Source organism: Phalacrocorax carbo, chromosome 14, assembly GCF_963921805.1.
Source record: "Phalacrocorax carbo chromosome 14, bPhaCar2.1, whole genome shotgun sequence".
Classification (NCBI taxonomy): Eukaryota; Metazoa; Chordata; class Aves; order Suliformes; family Phalacrocoracidae; genus Phalacrocorax; species Phalacrocorax carbo.
The window spans coordinates 6,300,284-6,321,073 of record NC_087526.1 but is presented as its reverse complement, the minus strand read 5'-3'; the positions used below and the strand labels follow the sequence as shown (position 1 = coordinate 6,321,073).

General features: G+C 48.4%; 1 protein-coding gene across 2 annotated transcripts in view; it reads left to right on the top strand.

The window, feature by feature from the left end:
- Positions 1 to 7,593: 7,593 nt before the first annotated feature.
- Positions 7,594 to 20,790, top strand: part of LAMA5 (laminin subunit alpha 5) — a 95,988-nt gene continuing 82,791 nt past the window's right edge. For both annotated transcript variants that reach the window (XM_064465366.1, XM_064465365.1), the window contains exons 1-2: positions 7,594 to 7,977; positions 14,016 to 14,168. In XM_064465366.1, coding sequence (XP_064321436.1) covers positions 7,684 to 7,977; positions 14,016 to 14,168 — 447 coding nt within the window. In that variant the 5' untranslated portion in view covers positions 7,594 to 7,683. The remainder of the gene's footprint in view (positions 7,978 to 14,015; positions 14,169 to 20,790) is intronic.

Here is a 20,790-nt window from a genome sequence, read left to right as displayed (position 1 = left end):
TGGCTCCACTGATCTTTGTTACTCCAGAGGAATTATCCTCTCCCTCACCTTTTGTTGCCCATATCCTGTCTGAAGTGAGAAGAAAACACAAAACCTGTGTGTTGAAACTGGTTTTTGCCTTGACAGCTTGTACACAGAATGTTCTAGTAATGGTCTTAGTTTATAATTCTGACAAGTAACGCGCAAGTCACCTTCCTGGACGTGGGGAATGAGGTTATTTCCCACGTTCAAAAACGGCTTTGAAAGGGATGAGGGGAGAAATCCTTCATTTTTAACTTTTTTGTTTTTTCAAACTTTGCATCTAACCTCTTTACCAGCTGGCACTCTTTATAAGACCCACAGTTCTCATTTCATCTGGGAAAACATGTGCAGCACAATTAGAAAAGCTGCTGGAGAGCAGCAAAAACTGGAGCTTTATGGCAGGAATGTGTCTCTGCTGTTTTATTCAGTTTTGTGCATTTTTAAATACCAAGCTAATCTGCAGATCATAGAATCATAGAATGTCCTGAGTTGGAAGGGACCCACAAGGATCATCGAGACCGACTCCTGTCCCTGCTCAGGACAACCCCAAGATTGGAGGTAACAGGGAAACTCCAAATTTAAACGTTTGTTCTGCCAAGTCCAACAAGTCCCTTGGGTTGCTGGGTCTGCACACCTTCCTCTAACTGTATTCCTCGTGACTGACACAAGAGCTGCTGCTGATTCCTTTGGGGAGCCACAGCCACTGTGTGTTGGACTGGACATCCCCTTCAGCTGGCAAAACACAAGTGAAAACCAGAGGACATCTGCTGGTGTGGGATATTTGTCAGGATGCTCCTTCCTCTGGGGCCATCTTGGCACTTGTAACGTTGCTGAGTTCTGTTGCTTGTTCCTAATTACACTTTTCATTAACTCTGCATTACTGCTCATTAAAGAAACAGTACTCAATAGGAAAATGCCAGTACTACTATCCTGTATGGCAGAGAAGATAGTGTCTCCATGAAGTCCATGTACCAGAAATTGATAGTGGAGGGGGTTAAGGCATGATTTAGGTCTCATCAGTCCTGGGGAAATTCGGTCTATATGATATGATAGTGTAATTAGCCCTAATAGGAGCCATTTGTGTTCGTACCAGGTACTCCAGTGTGTGCTCCACCATTTTATGACTTCAGGTAAATCTAGGTTATAAGTAGAAAGATTTCCCCTGCAAAACCAGGAGAGTAGGTTTCCATCAATCTGATTATAGGAAAAAAGTCTGACCTTAAAGTCCCTAAGCTTAAGTGACAAAAGTTACTGACAAAGACCAGTTTGAAGGTAGAAGTTGTTTTCACAGTAGGAGCTCTGTGCTTGCCTGGGGCAGGTATATCTGTAACAGCGCTGTGTCCCCTGCAGACAGCCGTCTTACCTACCAAAACCAGCACACAAGCTCAGTTTTGTGCTGGTTTAGTAGCGCTAATGAAATCAGAGCATTTCCCTGACCTAAGCAAACCCATAGCTTTCCAGCTGAACAGATGCACAGTTAGTGAAAGCGGAGTCACAGGGGCAGGACAGGCAGAGGCAAACTGTGCCGTGGCCAGCTGGTGCCTTGCCTTTCTGATCTGGATGAGATCTTCCTTTTGCCATGTTAGCTACTAACTTTTTCCAGGACCTATTGTTTTCAGAGTTATTTTGACATTAGCAACAGCTCTCAAGAACAGCAAGGAGAAAAGGAACCCCTTGAATGGAAACCCAGTGGATGCTTTAACCTGAGCAATCCTTATTGGCATGAATCATTCCTTCCCTTCCTTTAAAGAAATGTGTGTATTTGCATTAAAAGTGCTAACTGTTTTTTCTGAATTCCCTGAAGTTCCTTGCCACTAATTAGTTCCACCTAGATTTCTAAAAATAGGGAGTGCTGTGATGTTTGCAGAAGCCAGCAAGAATCTGTCATGACCCCGTGCCTGAAGAATATTTGTGCACATAGCCACAGGGTAGAGAAACAAACCCTGGTGAAGTGATCTGTGGGAGAATGAATTTCCCGGTATTCAAAGACATTAAAATGACATAGTAGGAAAAATCCTATCCTCTGAGTCAGGTTTGAGTCAGTCTCCCATTTGCAGTGCTGGATGTGTCCCACCTTTCAGACAAGAAGTGAAAGCACGCTCTGTCTCTAGCTTGACCCCACTGCTCTTTCACACTCGAGCGGGTGCATTAGCTCCCATCATTGCACTGGTTTTCATCCTGAGCACATTCGCTCATCCCCCTGCTTCCTCTGTGGCTTCAACTCGACACAGCAGTCTTCCTTCTCCCGCAGTGCTAAACAGCTACCATGTCTCACCCTAGAAGTAGCTGCACTTTTCTGGTGGGTGAACTGATCTCTGTTGACATGTCAGCTCGTTAAATCTGCAGGGCCCTTCTGGCTGAAGGGAGAGCTCTGTGGCATGAATTTAAAGCATGATTTAGTTATTAACATAAAAGCAGCTGTGTTCCTGTTTGATTTGTGCAAAGAAAAGACACGTAACTAATGATGACCGGGCCTGAAGCACGCCTAAGAGACAGCACATATGCATGTTTTCAGTGTGCCCCAGAATAATACGGAGTTTAGGCTTTAAAAGAAAGTATTTGGGTCCTTGCCAGGTAGACAGACAGTATGAATGAAACACCTGTTCTGGCTTTGGGAGGGTTTTGGAACCATTTGATTACAGGGAAGGTACAGGCTGACCTTAAAGTGAATTGAATTTTCTGGTGTAGAGTAACATGTCCTGCTACATTATGAAACTTCTTGATCTCTTCCTGAAAATGTCCACAGCAGACAAAACACAGATGCATGCCTGCTTTTGTTTTTAACTAAAAGGTGCTGCCCAGGCATGGCAAATTGACCAGCTGTGTATCAAAACAGTCTTTTTCAAATTTGAATAAATATTAAAGGGGAAGCACTGTAAAGGAAGCGAAGATAAAAGACACATTGAAGTAATTTTACAGAGGGAGGAAAAGTAACTGTTAATTCCAGATGTGCCCTGATTCAGCTCTTGCTAATGCTCATTTGGCGCTTGCCAGTTGTAGGGGTTTGCAATTCCACATAACGTAATTCAATTCTGAAAAGATACAAAGGATGCTGTCTTTCCTAGAGTTGCTGCCTGTTGCGTCACCTTATCAGTCTGGTCTGGTTTGTCCAGTTTTAACTATTTCTGTTAAGATTGCAAAACCAGCATCAGGAATATTTTCATAAAAGCAGAGCTCTGCTGGGTATAACACTGTGGGGTAGAAGTTTATGGCTGGTAGTAGATAGCACATGAGGCAGTGTGGTGGGTCCCATTATCCCATCTGGCCTTTGGCTTTATGCGCCTGAGAATAGAACCGGTCTGAGAAAGCGAGGCAGACCCTGGTCAAATTCCACATGTCTTCAACAAAACTCTTCAGTCATTTCCCACTGTAGATTCAAACTGTGCCTTAGCTCCTCTGTGCAGGAGGGTTTAAAAAGCTGTAATTGAGCTGCCAGTTTGAAGAACAAACAGGGGAAATGTACTTGGGGTCTCTGTGGGCTGTTTGCAGAACTGTCTGTATGTGCATGTCTGCGGGGGTCTGTGTGAGCAGGCGGGGAACCCCTTTCCGTGCCTCTGGGAACTCAGCAAACTCAATGCAAGCCTCGCTTGAAACCTGCTTACGTCTTTTTTAAAAAAAATTTTGTTTCACAGTCTTCTCGGGTACAGCCTGTGAGGCTTGTAAAATTATAAAGCTGGAGATGTGCTTGAAGGATATTGATAGCTCTTTTGGCTTGTGTTGGTTCAAATCCAGCTCACGTGGAATTAGTTCTTAGCTTCTAGTAGCTCTTCTTGACACACTCGTGTCAAGACACGACATGCTTATGAAAATGGTGATCTTGGTATAATGTTCTTAGGTCACCACAGAGCAAAGCTCAGGAAACACGTTCCTTCACACTGCTTGCAGTGGGGTAGTAGAAAAGTAATTAAATCTTCTGTAAGATAACATGTTCCTGACCCTATACACTACATGGTACAGGAACCATATGCTCACTTATTTCTCTTGGCTCAGGCACTGCTTTTGCTGACGGCTCTGACTGTGGTTGTACCTTGCTAGGAAATACTGCATGTGAAGGCAGTAGTTCTTTTTCCACTGGCCATATGTTTGTTTTCCCAGAGTGAGGAGCGCTTCTTTCATTTCTCTATATATTAGACAATACAAAACCACAGACTTCATTCACAGCAAGCAGAATGTGTTTTCTTTGCCACTGAATTACTCAACAGGCCTTGTTTCTCTGTGTGGGACACTTCCCTGCACTTCTGCAGTAGGTTAAAAGGGTCTGTGCAGATAGGAAAACTCTTGCCTGTGATTTGCTGAATTTTTGTGCAGATTTAGGAACCAGGTTCCCTTGTTAAGGTAAGCCGTTGGGAGCCTGAACATTGAATTTGTTCTCAGATCTCTTTTAAGCTCTTCCTGTCTCTCCACACTCCCCAGACCCTGCTGTCGTTCTACAGCTTCCTTGAAGAAAGAGCTTGTCGTTTCTGATGGCAGCTTCTGGCAAGCTCCCAATGGCAAAAGTAAAAACTTCAGTGGAACTCAGATGCCTTTAACAGTTGTAGATGGATAGCAGCATGGCTGAAGTGTGTTGCTACATGTAGTTTCAGAGAAGATTGGAGTAAGATTGCTACAGGCTGGATTTTTTTCCCCCAGTTCTTCTGCATTCCCTGGTAGTGGATTGGTTTTAAATGGAAAAGTCACTTCTGCTTCAACACCTCCCATCTGAGAGCATGTCACTATGACCAGTAGCTTTGTGAAGCCAAGCCAAGAAGCACCATTGCTAGGCTCAAGAAACTAGTAAAATTCCAAGAGGGATCAGAGCAGATAATAACATGAGTGGTAACTGTCCAGGGCTGTTGAAGTTAATGCTTAGAAAACCTTCTTAAATGGGAGAAAGGCTTCAGTATTCAAGCTAAATTCTAGCTGTTACAGATCAGGGCACACCTCTTCTGGGAGCAGAGTATTCCTTGCCCACCCATGGGGGGTTTCACGTGGAATGTTTGCTGCTGGTGACTCTCAGAGGAGATGTTGGACTAGATGGGACTTGTGTCCAGTCCAGATTAGCAAATATGTCGTGTTTTCCTGAGTGTGTCTGACCAGAGATGGCATCAGGATAGGAGCTCAAGCTGTTAACCTCAACTTTTTGGTTAACCTCTAAATCGGATGTTCAGCTATGTTGTAAACCCGTGGCCCCTTTCTTTCTGTGCTGGAAAAAAAACCCACCTCAGAATCCTCTTTCTTTAACCCATTTCCATTGCTTCTTGGAAAACTTGAGATCCCCTCAGTGTAGGTAGCCCAAGTACGTCTTCAGTCTTCAAACTGTTTTTGCAAAGTAGCTCTGCAGTTGACTAGAGGCTGGTCTGCCTGCAGAAGGGTCATTTTTTCTGCATGGTGCTCCTGAGTCTGTGCCACAAAACCCACGTGCTAACTGTGATTTCACTCTGGATGGATTGTTCACTTTCAGTAATTGCATGTTGGAAGGTGATTAATTACGTGCCACAACGTTACCACTAGAGGGATTATGGATATTAGACCGGCCCAAGTGTTTTGCCTTGTAACTCTCTTGCAGGGGTGGGAGAAAGTTGGTTTTTCTAATCAGCGCCCTGCTTTCCTTGTTAACTCTTTTTACATATTCACAGGTGCCATGGGGTGTAAGTAGCTAATTAAATAGGGCATTTGATAAAGTTTAAGGAAGTTTTAATTCCTGTCCTGTGGAGTATTGGTCTCCCATACATAAACATGCTAGTTAACAATTACTGCAGAGCACAAGTATTTTCAAAGGTGACTATTCCACTTTCCCCAGAGCAAGCTACCCATTTTCAAGCACAGATTAAAGGGCATAGACTGCCTGTTCTCTTTATAGGAATTTGTTTTAAAAGGTTCTATTTAGCTTTTAAAGGATACATTCGTCTGCTGAGTGACAAGATCTTGCACGAAGTGGGAAAACCAGGGCAAAGGTCTCCAAAGAGATGGACAAGCAGGAAGGGGTTAAAAGCTGTCTGAAAGCCCTTTAGGAAGCCTTTCTAACCCAACGGGCTTGGTGGCTGTGCTTCCTGTGCTTCAGCGCTTCCTCGCCATGTGGAACCAGGCACCTCTCACCACCCTGCCTTCACAAGCCCTGATGTCATGCTAATGCGATCTTGCACTGTGCGTGGTGCCAGGAGGGAAACAGCTGGCACTGGATGGCTCCCTGGCTCGTGATGGCATGTGTGGCTGCAGTCCTCCACCTCCTGATGTTTGAACTGACCAGCTTTCCCAAGCAGCACCTGGCCAAGGTCTGCAAGTATCCAACTGCCTGCAGCACAGGGCACTGCGGTGACCAGGGCTCCATACAGTAATCTTACAATATATCACCTCACGATAGACCACATAGAGTGCTTTGGATACAGTAAAATGGATCTTTCAAAGGCCCTTGAAAGCGATAAAACGAGTGTAATTGCATAGCCTGCCAGGTACATGCCATATGCAAATGCAGTCTGTGGAATTACGTATTTGAACCACACGCATCCCAACCTTTTTTTTTTTTTTAAAAGAGCTTTTCGTATTTAAGACAGTAACTTTTCTGAGACGGCTGTTTCCTGCTAGGCTCTCCAGAAAGAGAAACAAAGAGGATGATGTGAGGCAATGAGCAAATGCCCAGCAGCAGCCTGTGAAGACCTGGACACGCTTAAGAGCTTGTTTTGCTTCCTGTGGGTTTCAAATACCGTAGCAATCCTACTGTATGGAGTCCAGACCTGATCTCTGTTGGTCTACTCTCTGTCGTCTTAGTTTAAAGAAACAGTATCTGCCAGTTCAGGCACAACATCTTGTGTGTATTGTTCAATTCTTGGATTTAAAAAAGTCTGTGCTAGAAAATCAAAGTAGTGTTTTGATGAATTAGTTTATGTATTGTTATATAAAAATTCTCGTCATATGTTCAGCTTCTTATCTGTACAGTGTATTCCCCCCAGTAATATATAAAGACCTGAGAGCATGCGTGTCCTTGTAAGTCACACACACCACGGAGGGACTGCCCGTGGGTAGCGGAGGGATGGGGAGAAGGTTGCTGAGCTGCTTCTTTTCCCCCTTAGGTGGGAAGGCAGTGCCTTTCCCGGAAAGCCAGCCTTTCTGGGGCAAGTGGAAGCAAATTTTCACTGTCCGAGCTTAATGAGAACCAACAGCATACCCCGAGGAGAGCGGAACGGATTTTGTGGACCCTTTTACCGTTTTGTTAATTAGTAATAGGGTTTTTTCCTGGAGATAAAGCGGTCTGTCGGTTAATGGAGTTTAACGTACTAAAATACCAGCCAGCGCGACCGAGGCAGCGCAGCCCCGCAGATACAATAGGCACATTGTTTCCCTGAGGATCCCATCCCCGCTTTTATTTGGGGGGGGGGGGAAATCACTTCACCCCACTTGCCCTCCCTTCCCGCAAGGCTGCGGCTGCCCGCGGGGCTGGGGGAGGGGGTCCCAGGGGGAGGTCGCTCTCTTTTTTTTGGGGGGGGGGGGGGGGGGTGCAGAGGACCCCGGCGGCGGCGCTGAGCGAAAGGGTTAAGGGCGGCGGGGCCGCGCAGGGGGCGGGCGGCCCCTCCCCGCCGCCGGGGCAGAAGAAGCGGCTCGGCGGCGGCGCGGCCCCAGTGCCGAGGCGGCGGCACCGGGGAGGTGGCGGCCGCTGCCCGCCCCCGCCGCTCGGGAGCCTCGGTGGAGATGGCGAGGGCGGCGGAGCGCGGCGGTGCGCGGCTGGTGCCGCTGCTGGGGATACTGGTGGGGTTACTGGTGGTGCCCGCCGCCGCCCGGCCGCCCGCCTCCTTCCCCAGCGATGTGAACGGGCACAGCCTCCACCCGCCCTACTTCAACCTGGCCGAGGGCACCCGCATCTCCGCCACCGCCACCTGCGGCGAGGAGGCGGCGGGCGCCGGCAGCCGCCGCGCCGTGGAGGACCTCTACTGCAAGCTGGTCGGGGGGCCGGTGGCGGGGGGGGACCCCAACCAGACCATCCAGGTACGGCCGGCGGGGGGAGGGGGGCACACACGGAGCCTTGTTGGGGGAGGGCAAAGTCTCCTCTCGGCCGAGGGGGGGCTGCCGAAAGGTCCGAGCCCCCCGCTTCGTGCTCCCCCGGCCACCGCTCCCTCGTCCCACCCCTGGTTTTCAGCCGTCGGTGCGAGGAGAGGCAAAGCTTGGCCTCGCCGGGGGCTGGGGGGGGCAGAGGGCGCAGCAAAGAGCGGGGCGGCTCGGAGATGGGTCTGCAAGCGGCGTGCGGAGCCCCACGGCCCCGCTGCCACGGGTGTTCTCCCACGCACCCCCTTTGCCTGGCCACTGCACCCGGCGGGGGTGCAGAGCCGGTGGGTTAGCGGTGGGGGGCTCTGGGAGGGGACAGAGGGCAGGCAGGGGTGGTCCCAGGGCACCTGCCTCTGCCCAGGCCTGTGGGCTGGAGCCGGGAGCCCACCTGAAGCCCCCCGGAGCAGTGGGGCGAGGAGACACACGTGCTCTTTCTCTTCCAGCCTTCCCTGAGGCTGCACACGTGAAACACAGCTTGCTGGGTTCCCATGGCATTATTTTTAAAGTTGTCGGGTCTTTATGTTGGCAAAATCTTGGGCAAACGAGCTCTTAAATTCCTCTGCCAGTCAGAGAATCAACGTATGATAAACACGGTAATATTTACCTTTATGGGTCTTAACTCTGTGTTCAGTGGGGCATTAGGATGAGCAAAAGAGAAAGTTAAGAGGGTGAATTTTACAAGCGAATATCAGGTGACTTATCTCAGGGATCCCATTTTAAGTGGACCAGAAGGAGCTTGGAGCAGGAATGTAGGTGGTAAAAACTGGTGTGCAGTGTAACAGCTACGGCTCTCTTGAAAAGAGGAAAGAACAGTTGTAAACGGGCTTGTAAAACACTAGTTTTAGTTGCAGGAACTCCAGACCCACTGCCCCCCCTCAGGGCAGCCCAAGCTGGGAAGAGCAGCTCTCATTTGAAATGCTTTGCAGCCTGAAGCCTGCCATGGAGCTGCCAGCTGCTGCTCGCCAGCATTTTCTGCTCGTTGCTTATGAGGTTCATGGTGCCAGTTCACCTGTTGCAATGCAGCAGTAGGGTTGTCTGTGTTGTATGTAACAGTAAGGAAGAGCAAGGGAGAACTCAGTTTCTCGGATTGAGCCTTTTGGTAGGGGTGACTTTGTTATAAGATATCATTTTTCTCATTCTGGCCGCATTCTCCTGAGTTAGTGCTGTATTAGGAATTTTCTGGCTATTGTGTGGTTATGACATGGAATTTTGCTGTGTTTGTAGTAGAAATTGCTGAAGATGCTACTGGGTGGCAAAAAGCTGACGTCCTCCTCTGAGTTTTGCCACCTTTTAAAGTGATCTGTTTCACTTTGCTGAACTGTAAAATAATGTAACTTGAAGGTGCTTTGCTTTAAGTACTAGTAGCAGGAGACTTAGAGGGACCTAGATGTAGTAATTGTGCCTGCAGTGAGGCAAAGGTAGAGAGGTAGCTGCTACTACATGCAGTTGCAAACAGATGTGAATGATCTGCCAAGCAAAACTGGGAGGATAAGACTGCTGGCAAATGTGGGTATGCATTTATTGCTCTACTTCTGTCTACCTGTTCAGCATGACACACTGCACTAATGATGCTGGTGACTAAAATAAACCCTTCAGGCTGCACAAGTTCGGGGGCAGTTATCACTCATCCTTCAAGCGTAGGCCTTTCTTGGTGCCGCGGGGTGTGCGCATCCTCCTGGCTTCCCCCTGCTGCCACACAGGGCTCCTCAGCTGCGGATTTCTGCAATGCCCCCCCTTCCCTGTCCCCTCTGCAGCTCTGGCACAGTGTTGCTTTGATCTGGGTGCCTCTTCCCAAGCCAGTGGTACTCGCTCAGTCTGAAAGCTTTAGCAAAATCCTTTTGTAGTGGCTCCTTTCCATGACCACAGGCAGCACCTAAAAGGGAGGGGAGGAAACAGGAGGCATCAGAGCAGAGGTCAGAGTTCCCAATTCATCCCCTTTAGGGGTTTTGGTACCACCCGGTGACTAAAGCAATGAGGGAGTTGGGAGGGAAGTGTTCAATTTGAGCAGACTGAAATGGCAATAATGAACTCCCCGTGCATGTCCTGGCTGCCTGCGTGTCCTGCCAGACCAAGTCCCTTCCCCTCTCCATTCGCCTGTTCAGTGCTGCTCATGCACAGTGTGGCTGTGGTGTGAAGGGGGTTTTGGTCAGGAATTCTGGAAGAATGCATCTGGGGACCGATGCTCTGAAAGATGTCCATGTGCTGTGGTGGTGAAGGGATGTTTGCTTGAATGAAGACCTAGCGTAAACATTAATACAATCATGTATCAATGGGTTCAGTCAGTTCTGTTTTCTGCTTGTTTTTATTTGACACTGTGGAAGACTTTCAGGAGAGAGACTTCACTGACTTCAAAACACAGTCGTCTTAAAAATGTTGATAATTGTTAAGCTTTCTGAAATAATGCTGCCCTGAAGACGCTTGCAGTGTTTTTGGCACAGCTTGTGGGAAGGCTCTAAACCCTTTCAAGGACTTTCCTTTGCTTTATTCAGGGCTTCTTTGGCAGAAGACAGTATTTCTAACTGTGGGGGGCTTTTCAGTCTGCGAGGATGTGATGCACGGCGATGCTGAGGTGTGCTGAAAGGGACTCGCCACGGAGGTTTGCTTCCCTTGTCCTGCTTGCTAATCAGCATGGGCAATCCTACCTTGAGGATAATGTCTTGAACATGAGGCAAAAGAGATATTTTAGGTTTATTTTTCTGATCAAGCTTTACTGAAGATGCTTGTAGCTATTTGTCTTCCAAGACAGACAGCTCTGCAAAGGTATAGCCGTGTGCTCATGTTTCCCATCCTGCCCAGCTGCCTGGGGGCTCTTCCAGAGACCTGCCAAAGCTGGCAGGGATTGTAAGCTGCTCTCGGAGTGAGGGAGGCTTGTAGACGATTAGTTTATTTCAGGAGATTAGTTGCATAACAATAAGGGAAGTTGCTAGCATTAATTGAAGCAATTATAAACCTTGGAATTTAAAAATGCACAACAGACCTTACCGATTTCAATGTGCAAACAAAGCAAAAGCAGCACTGATTTGAATGGCAGGGCTGAGTGACGCTTGCCTGAGCAGTGCTGGTGCTTGCCAGAGGTTTTGTCCTCTTGCTCTTCCAGGTGTTAGTAGCAGATGAGGTCTGAAGCTGTTTCACACCTGAATGTCTCTGAACTAAGTGGCATTCTCTTTTGAGATCCTGCAGGCATCAGTGACCTCTGGCCCTGGGGTGCTTTATCCCGTGGCGTGTCTCTCGTGCGTGGCGCTGCGCGGCGGGGGGAGCTGGCTCAGCGCAGGGCTCGCTGCGGTTTGGGTGACAGGTGGTGGTGTACCTCTCTGGATGTGTCTCTTTGTGTTTACCTATATGATAACTTTGGACTTCGTGGTTTAACTGCAGCTGAAGCCGTGTAGGTTTTAAAGCAAGTTGCTGTTGCCTGCAGAAAAAACACACCTGGTGAGACAGCACCTGCTTAACTCTCTGTGTGAGCAGTTGCTTGATCTGTGAGGACAGCCCTGGTGACAGCTTGCAAGTGTGCACTTTCCTTGTCTGAAATAATACTTTTTGCCCCCCCCATTTCCTGCCCTTCTTACCTCATCCCCAGGGGCCCAGGCTGGGTCATGCTCCCTGTGGTTTTACAATAAATTAGGTGAGGAGAGCTGAGGTTGGGTTATGGCAGGGCCAGATAAACCGGGACAAAGCCATCTGCTTTCCCCAAGGCGAGCCGTGCCAGCGGGGTGCCAGGCTGGTCTTTATGCTCAGGGGAAACTTTGAAGTTCCCACTGACGTGAGCAGGAACAGGATCAGGCCTTGCAGGTCTCTGGAAGCTGCCCTCCATTCAAACCTGCTCCTTATCTCTCTCCCTTTGCAGTTTGCTTTGATAGGGGCACTTTTAAGTTCTCTAAGCTGCCTTGCAACTTCTTGCATTGCTGAAGTTCTTTCCCCAGTGTATCTTGGTGATGTCCATGCCTCTTGGGCTCTGGCAACCTGCTGTCTCTGCTAAGCCTGCGGCTCACAATTGCTTTTTAATTAAAATCCTCTGCTGATGTCAGAACTTCTCTCTTCCCTGTAGAGACCTGACGCACTGTGCAGGAGCCTGGCTTGCTCTAAAATAGGAAAAGCTGGAAATGATTCTCATCAGGTTTTGGTCTGGCTCTAATGAAACAGCTAATGAGCAACTGGTGCATCAGAGAGGCTAATCACACTTAACAGCAAACTTAGTTCAGCTGTTGACATGTTCGGAGCCCAGTGGCAGCTCACACATGCAGCCTGCACAGCAGTGGGGAGGGATAACAGCAGAGTTACAAATGTGGCACAGCTGATCCTAATTTTTAGTCCCCTATTACTAAACTTGAATTGACTGCTGCCTGTCCGTGTGAACTTTGGGTTCAAAATGGTTTTCACTCTGTGGCGAGAACTTAGAGCATGAAAACACTTCATTTTTTTTACTTATCCCCATTTTGTAACCTTGCCTCACTTCTCCCCCCACCTCAGTGTTGTGTATCGTTCAGCAGAAATTTCCACACAACCTGTTGCACCGGTTCCTCTAAAAGGTTTGAGCTGAAGATTTGGGTCAGTTTTATCTGGTCTGCTCTCCTTCCTTGCTCAGTGCATGTTCAAACCAGCCTTGTCCTGACCTCTCTGTACAGCAGCAGCTCCCTGAATGGGCATCGGGGTTGCCTGGATGGCTTCAGCTGCCTTTTTTTTTTTTTGACGTTGTGCTTGCCTGTCTGCTATTTTCATATCTCTAGAGGAATTAATTAAACTCTGTTCTTGTTCAGGACAATTTGCATTGCATAAATGCCTGAAAATAACATAGGACATGGCTGTGGGGAAGAATGCTGTGAAAACTCCGTTTCCTTTGCACTGAGCTTCCTCCAGAGTTTGGGGCATCTGGAAAATCACATGCTCTGCTCTGGCTCTGTCTTGCTTCAGCCCTTGTAGGGTTGCAGATGGAGTATGCAGGAAGGAGATTGCTTGTCTTGAGGTCACGTACCTGGTATAATATTAAAGCTGGCTGCAGCTGGGACAGGTAAGGGCAGCTTGCTTGCCTGGGGATAACTGCACCTTTAAAAGGAGAACTGCCTGTAACAGAGTTCCCTTCTAGGATGTTTGTAGCAGCAATTTAAGTGACAGAACAGCAGCTCCACAAAACAAACAACTTGCCAATTTTCAGGGCTATTTGCAGGTTTCCCTAAGAGAGGGACACATTCATTTGGGCATTAAATGGGAAAGAAAGAATTGCCCCTAACAGCTCAGGTCTTTGTCTGATCCTGCTCAGGAGGTGCTGTTAAAGTTGCAGAGCTGTTTTCTCTGGCAGTGTCCATGGAGCTGACAAAGCCACCCGCACCACAAAAGCAAGTCAGAAAAGTGGTTGCAGCTGGGTCCCTGGCCAGCTGACAGCAGGGGCTGTCCCTTTCTGGCCTTGCATTGCAGCATCACCAGCAAAAGGAACTTGGCTGCTAGACTATTAAGCTTGAAAATGTAGCTGAAAGGACTATACTTGTGAAATGAATAGGTCGACAAGTAACAGATTGCAGGGAGTTGGGCAGAAGAACTGCCAGTCTGGGTCCATAGGAATGGCTGAATGGTCTGGGTCAGGATCCCTGGCTGTCAACAGGAGTGTGAGTGGCAGCCTCAGCAGAGGAGCTGGTGGCCCTGGAGCTTGGGCTAGTGCTTGCCATTGCAGTGCGGCTTCTCCCTCTGCATACCCTTCTGCATCTGGCAACCAGTTCTTTGTGTCTGGGTCCCTTTGCCAAAGCTCAGTGCATATCTGAAATACAGAAGGGGGACTCCCTAGAGCAGCCCAGATTCTACACTAGGTTGTTGTTGGGGGCGTTTTGAGTTTTTCTTGTTTCTTTTTCTGTCCATGCTCTGAACTGGTGCAAACAAAAAATATGTTATTGATTTGCTTACACTCTATATTTTCTGAATTGCTGTGATATGTGTCTGTTTTGTGCCATGTTTTTCTGGCTACAGTTAAATGTTATTTTTGTACTTTCCAACAGGGCCAGTACTGCGACATCTGCTCCTCTGCAAACAGCAACAAGGCCCACCCCATAACAAATGCCATTGACGGGACAGAGCGCTGGTGGCAGAGCCCCCCGCTTTCCCGGGGCCTGGAGTTCAACCAGGTCAACGTCACTTTGGACCTTGGACAGGTAACCCAAGTCCTTCTTGGTTATGTTGTAGACCATGCTGGCAAGGACCTGCCCCTCTGCTTCTAAAATCCTTCAGTGGTCCTTGCTGGAAGGGTGGGACAAAGCCCTCTCATCTAAGGACAGGGTAGGAGGCTCTTGTCTGTTTGTAGTATTAACTGCAGTCTCTGCTATCTGCTGTTATGATTTAGATTCTCTTTAAAAGTTGAGTCACTTATGGAAGCCTACCGCACTATACAGGTGCCCTTCCCCTAAAGAGGGTACCTGGCTCCCAAAGGGGGATGGTTGGCAAGGTTTCACACCAGAACACCAAAATACAGCCCTGAGGAACTTTAACTGGTGCATTTAAAACTCTTTAAAAACAGCAATTCCATGCTGAAGCTCTTCCTATAAAAGACAAAGAATGACAATGGATGTTTGGTCTCTAATGCTAGCAAGTCAAAGGGAATTATCATTGTAGTAGCACGGCTGCTGGCCCCCACCAACTCCTCTGCTGCTCCTATTCATCCACAAAACTACCCCACTGGAAACGGGTTGTTCTCGCAGACTTTCCTCAGCTTAGAGGAGAGCAACAGACAAGACATCCTGGCTGAAGCTGCAGAGGCAGAAAGGTATTATAAGCCAGAGACCTGAAGGGCTGTGGGATGTGGGGTCTGCTTTCTGGTATGGGGCCATTGCTCTGGCTATTGGATGGGGGAACTCCTCAGTCTTTGGCCCGGGGCAGGGAGTGCTTGAGACACCCCTTCCTTCCCATGCCATGCAGCCTTGTCTCTGTCTCTGGGAGCAGCCAGCCCTTGTAATTCAGGATTCAGGGCGCTTGCTCTGTAATCTATGACAGTTTAGCAGTTAACTACTGAAGTGTCCCTATGAAGAGGTAGAGATGAGCTTTCACCTTTTCTGCTGCACTTCCCCGAGCCCTGCTCCCAGGCCTGTAGCACCAAAGGCAGAGTTTGACTTCTCCATGGGCTGGAAGGTCTGCGGGATGGGGCGGCCGTGCAGCTGTGGACAGCCCGCCTCTTGCATAGGAAACCTGGCTGCTGTGATTGCTCAGGCAGCCTTTCAGGGGCTGAGTGCACACTGCTGCTTTATTTGGGAGTTTGCACTGATTGCAGTGACTTCAAGCCTTGCTGGGCACTGGAGCTTTGCACTGACCTTGCAGGTGGCTTTTTCACCCTCTGTGGAGGAGTAAAGGCTCTTTTGTCATTTCTGTTTGCAAGGTGTCCGACTCCAGATATACAGCTATAGATACCTGGGCTGTATTGATGATGATACCCTTCTGTTGGATGCCTCAAAAACACACTTTAATCCCTAGGATTGTCTCTGATCCACTCGCTGCCCTGTGGTAGCGCTTGCTTGGAGCCTCTCAAACACTCTCCATAAATTTGTTCTCTTCGTGAGTGCCAGCTATCTAAAGCTGTGCTATACACAGCACCAGCAAAATGTCTACTAATGCCTGGGGCACATCATGCATGGCATAGTAGCTGTGTGGGCAAAGCCTCCTGGGGCTGCACACAGCGTGCTGATCCCGTTATCCAACGTAGGTGGCGTCTGCTGTGGCTCTTAGACTTCCCAGATGGCAGGGGTGTGCTGGGTGGGTGGATTGCTTGCACTCTTTCCTCTGACCAAGGGCCAGCCTGCAACGCAGCTTTCTGGTTGCTCCCTGCTTCTCTGGAAAGGGATTTTCAAAGACCAGCTTTCCTTGAGAATTCCTCCTCCTCTTTGTCGTTCCCTGTGGCAACTTTCTGGCTTTAGGCCAAAGCTAACCCAGTTGTGCCGTGCGCTTGCGAGCTACTGCACTTGGAACCTGGAGATTTGCAGTGCTGGGAGCCAGAGGCTGGAATAGTTGGTGGGGGTGTGTGTGGCTGCAGTACTGCTAAAACTGAGCTAGTCTAAGTATACCTTTTCTCTCCTGCCCTCCTCTCCCAAGCCTCTGTATTTGCTCTTGGTACCCTGCGGGGTGGGATTGCAGAATTGTTTCTGCAAGGCTGTTTGCAGAACTTGCATGTGTGGTGCTGGTCGCAGCTGCTTCAGCTGGTGGGGAGTTTCTCTGGGCTCACGGATCCCCTGCTTCCCTGCCACCTTTGCAGAGTAAGTGGTTGCCCAGCTGGTCTCAACAGGAGCACAAACCTAAAGCTTCAGCTGTTTTTAGTGGCTTCCTCTTTATACATGCCCTTATTGTATGTAATTGCTATAATAACCTGTTTAGGCTCCTGGTGAGAGTCAGTTCTTTGCTTTTCCCTCCTTTGTTTTGGTAGGTCAGGCAATAGAAACAAGATGAAATGTTACAGAATCGGTAATTTCCTCCTCTTGAAGTTGAGGCTGGTTGAAAGGATAGAAGATAAAAAGAGGGATTCTTGAGACCTATTGGGGTCTGCAGGGCAAGTGCTGGATCAGGCTGGTGTACCTGGCAGCCAGGCTTTGCAAATTCCTTGGATACCTGTGAAAGAGCACAGGTAACACCCTCAAAGGCATGTCTGAGAGCAGGGACTTTTTTTGGCTGGCAAACAAGGGTTCTCCTTGCTCTATGTAACCCTCTAGGGAGCTCTTGGACCAATTAAGATTTAATTTAAGGGACTGATAGCTGGTAAAAGCTTTTGTCCCTTTGGGGGATCAGGAGTGCCTGGAGCACTGTGCTGATGGCATGGCAGGGGCTGGCACAGGAGGCTCTGGTGTCAGCCCCCCTGCCTGTGCTGCTGTGCTTCCCTGCTGTCTTCGTCGCTCTCGAATCGTAAGTGCTTAATTACCAGCTGGAATTAAGTTTTGCCAACATTTGGCAAGGCTGTGGCAACTGGGAGAGGGGCAGTTGATTAAGCAGCCTGTTGGTCTTTGCTTTTGCTGGCTGGGAGCTTGCTCTCCTCACAGGGATGTTAAAATCCTATGAGAAGGAGAGGGGAATATTCACAGCAGCAAATAAGTTAAAGAACAGCTCAGGCTGGCCACCCACCTGGTGTGAGTATATTAAACACTCGCATCATGTCATCTTAGTGCCAGCAGTGGCCTAATCTTAATGGCTTCATCAGCAAGGCAGATCAGAGCTCCCACTACAGCATGGAAAGAGATTGTCTGATTATCTGCTGGGGGGGTTGGATCTGAATTGCCCCCTCTTGTGCTGTGTCTGTTCCTGCCTCCTCCAGGAGGAGTGATTTTTCTTTTCAGAATTGGTGCGGAATAAAGCTGGAAGAGGAGTAAAAGTCATTTGAGGTTTCCCATCTCAGACCAGGGTATGATTGCCAGAAATAGGGAAAGTTTTCCAAGGGAGAAAATTAAATGGTTTTTAGGAGCTGCTGAGAAAGGGAGTACGAAGAGGGAATGCCTTTAATCATGACCTTGTGCTTAAAGCTTTAGTATATTTAGGATGACTGCCTGGGCCACTGCATGGTTTTGCTGCAAAGTACAACGTCACAGCACTGTGGTGAAGCATGGTTCAGGTTTTGCAAGGTGGAAATTGAAGGATGCTGTGTGTTGGGAGGATTCGGTGTGTTGTGGTATTGCTGGAAAATCTGGACTTGTCCCCAAAACTGGCCATCCTGCCTGGCTTGGAGGGCAAAGCCCTGTGCTGTGATGGAGGCTCCTAAGTGTGCCCCGCTGCTGCTTGGCTCCAAGCTCTTTCCTCTCCTGCCTGGAGCCTCCAGACCAGCTGGAAATGGGAAAGTGCCTCAGCTGCAAAGGGGCTGTGAGGGGAGCAGAGGGACAGGAGACCATGACTCACTTGCTACCATGGGAATTGTCCCCTGTGAGCCTGCTGTGATTAAGTGCCACAGTGGGTGGAGGGGAGGAAAGGGTGTGATGGAAGATTCTTTCTTTTTTTTTTCTCAAGAAGGTCGTTTGAGTCAGAGCTGACAAAAATCAGGAGGTTTAAAGAAACATGAATGGCTGGCTTCCTGCCAGGGCCTGACATCTTCCTTGCGTGAAGGTGAACCCAGGCCAGCCCTTCCCAGAGATGTTTATGGATAGCTGGTGCTTTATGATAAACTCCGTGGAGAGGAATGCTTGCAGTCATGCAAGAGCAGGAGCTTCGTGCCAGTGCTTGCTTGAGGTTAATTACTGCAGTGCGAAGGTGGCTGGATAGCCTTCCCGGTCTCCCCCTCATCCCCAGAGTCTGCTGGCCCCGGTGACACTAGAGAACAGTTCTGAAGCTTTGCAGGGAGTTTTGATTTACACCCCAAAGGTATTTAATTCAGCAGTGCCATACAGAGGGCACACAGCCTCCCCTACACACCGGTCATCAGCAAGAAAGACCTGCATCCATTCACCTCTGCCACTGAGGAGAGAAGAAAACCTCCTCCTTGGGAGAGCTCCAGGCTGTTACTGCTTAAAATGCAGCTCCCTTTAGGGTTAAAAAGAAAAAAAAGTTGCATTCATTGGTAACTCATGAAGGTAGGAAGGAAATGAAAAGGATTGTGAGCTGAGCCCCTGGGCCAGTCTGAAGGTGTGTTTTATAGTCACTGTAAGATGTGTCTAGGCAAGGGAGTAGATCGATAGCTTACCAGGTGCCTTCAGAAGTACCTCTTGAGCTTTCTAGTAATTACAACAGGATCTGCCAATGTTACCATTTTTTCTGGCCTCTGTTGAACCAATTAATGCACACTTGCCAGGCTCTTCTAGCTCCAAAGTAAAGGTGTTCATTGGCACAATACACACTACATGCTTCAGCCCTTGGCCAACAGGCTGCTATTCTTCCAGTGTCAAACTTCTCTCAAAAGGAGGTGGGTGTGTTTTCCTGTGGTGGATTCCAGGGCATAAACCTGCTTCCCTTCCCTCTTGCACTGCAAACGTGGCCCCTCGGGACCGCCTTTGCACAACGGTTAGACGTGCAGGACGCTCGCAGGTTCTGTGAATGTGGCTGAATGCGTGATTTGCGTGAACAAGTCAATCCTCTTTGTGCAAACTAATTTCTTGTTAGTGAATATTAAATTCCTGATCATCCTTGGTAGATCTGAGCTGGGTTCTGTAGGTGAAAACGCCACCTGGCCTAATGGTAAAGGAACACTACTGAAGCAGAGCATAGTATCTCGTGTGTCACAGTGGTCTGAAATCTTCTTTCAACTCAGTTTCTATCCTCCCGTTTATTTTCATTTAACTGAAATAGTAATGGAAGCTGCTGGTGGAGATCTTCAGGAGCGCTCTTTGAAAGGCAGCTGGAAGGAAAGCCTTGCAAACCGATGGGCTGAGGCTTCCCTCCTTGTCCCCAGCACAAGCCTTCAGCACACAGATGAATCTGGGCTTAATTAATTGAAAAATCCTTCTTGATGAGTAGACTCATGAAATCCAAAGAGAAAGCTCATGGTCGTTCTTGAATAGAGCTGTTGTCCTAGTGGCTGCTTTCCCTAGGCTTGGGGTGGGATGGGGTGACAGTCATTCATTTTCAGCTGGAAACTAGTTAAATTTCTCCCTTCTTTTACCTTCTTCCCTTTGCACCTTTGTTTCAGTTGCTGTGATAGCTCTTACTGCCTCCAGGTGATGTAGCTGCTGCCTATATTTCCCTCTGAGGCATCCTTGTTCATTCTTGCTATATACAGGGTGAAACTTGAAATGAGTCTCTTCCTTTCCTTCCCCTCCGTGGGGATGTCTTCTGGATCATTTTCCACATCACTGGGAAATGCACAGCTTCCATTTCTCTCAGGGCCGCAGGCTGCCTTATCTGCCTGGCATGTGTTTTTCATGGAGCATTGTAAGAATGGGTAAAGAGTTAAGATTTTTTTTTGTATGTAGTTTTTACTACTTTTAATTTCTCTTACTGTAAGGACTACTTGGCCTGCACTGTGCTGGGGCACCACTGTGGGAAAGGAGTAGGAGGGCTTAGTGACATTTATTGTGAGCTTTTGCACCTTAAGTAAAGGGCTGGGGCGTAAAATCTCCAACAAAGACATTCTTTCTCCAAATTGTTCTCTGGCCCTTGGAGCAAAAGCAGTATTAAAAATAAAGCACATTAAGCAGGCTGAGCAGAAATCCTTTTTGCTTTCAACAGCTGAGCCTACAGTCTCTTCTCCTGTGTAGAGTCTTCTGCAATTGCCATAGAATCCTCCAAAAGTAGATCAAGATCTATTTGTCCATTTACAGGCTTCAGAATTCTAGTTCCCAGATCTGAAATGGCCTGTGGCTCCCTTTTAACTACGGAGCCTGTTCAGTGCCGCTGCATTTTAACATGACAGTCCCGTGGAAGCAGGGTGCATATTTGTAATGCTTCTCTGGGAAAAGCAGAAAAGGTGTGACTGTGAGAGAGCGCGCAGCAGTGGGAGCTGGCGCTGAGCCCAGGTGTATGAATCTTCTCTCCCAAAATATTTTCCCCATCATTGTTTGAAATAACTTAGCTTATGAAGGCTGTTCTGTTTTCTTCAAAGTTGTAGTTCCCCTGACCTGGAGCAGCAGCTTGCTGCTTTTTTTTTGGGGGGGTTTTTTTGTGGTTGGTTTTTTAGGTTTTTGGGTGGGGTTTTTTTGGTGCCAATAGGGGGAGGTTTTTTGCCTTTGCTTGGCCCCTCTCGACCTTTCCGTGCTTTCTGCCAGCTCCCACCGGATTCCTGGCTCCAGTGGCTGCGCAGGAGCTGCTCAGGTGAGCAGGAAGGGAGTGCCTGATTGTTAATCAAGTGGGGATCTGTCTTCTTTTCAAACAGCCTTGCCAAGTCGG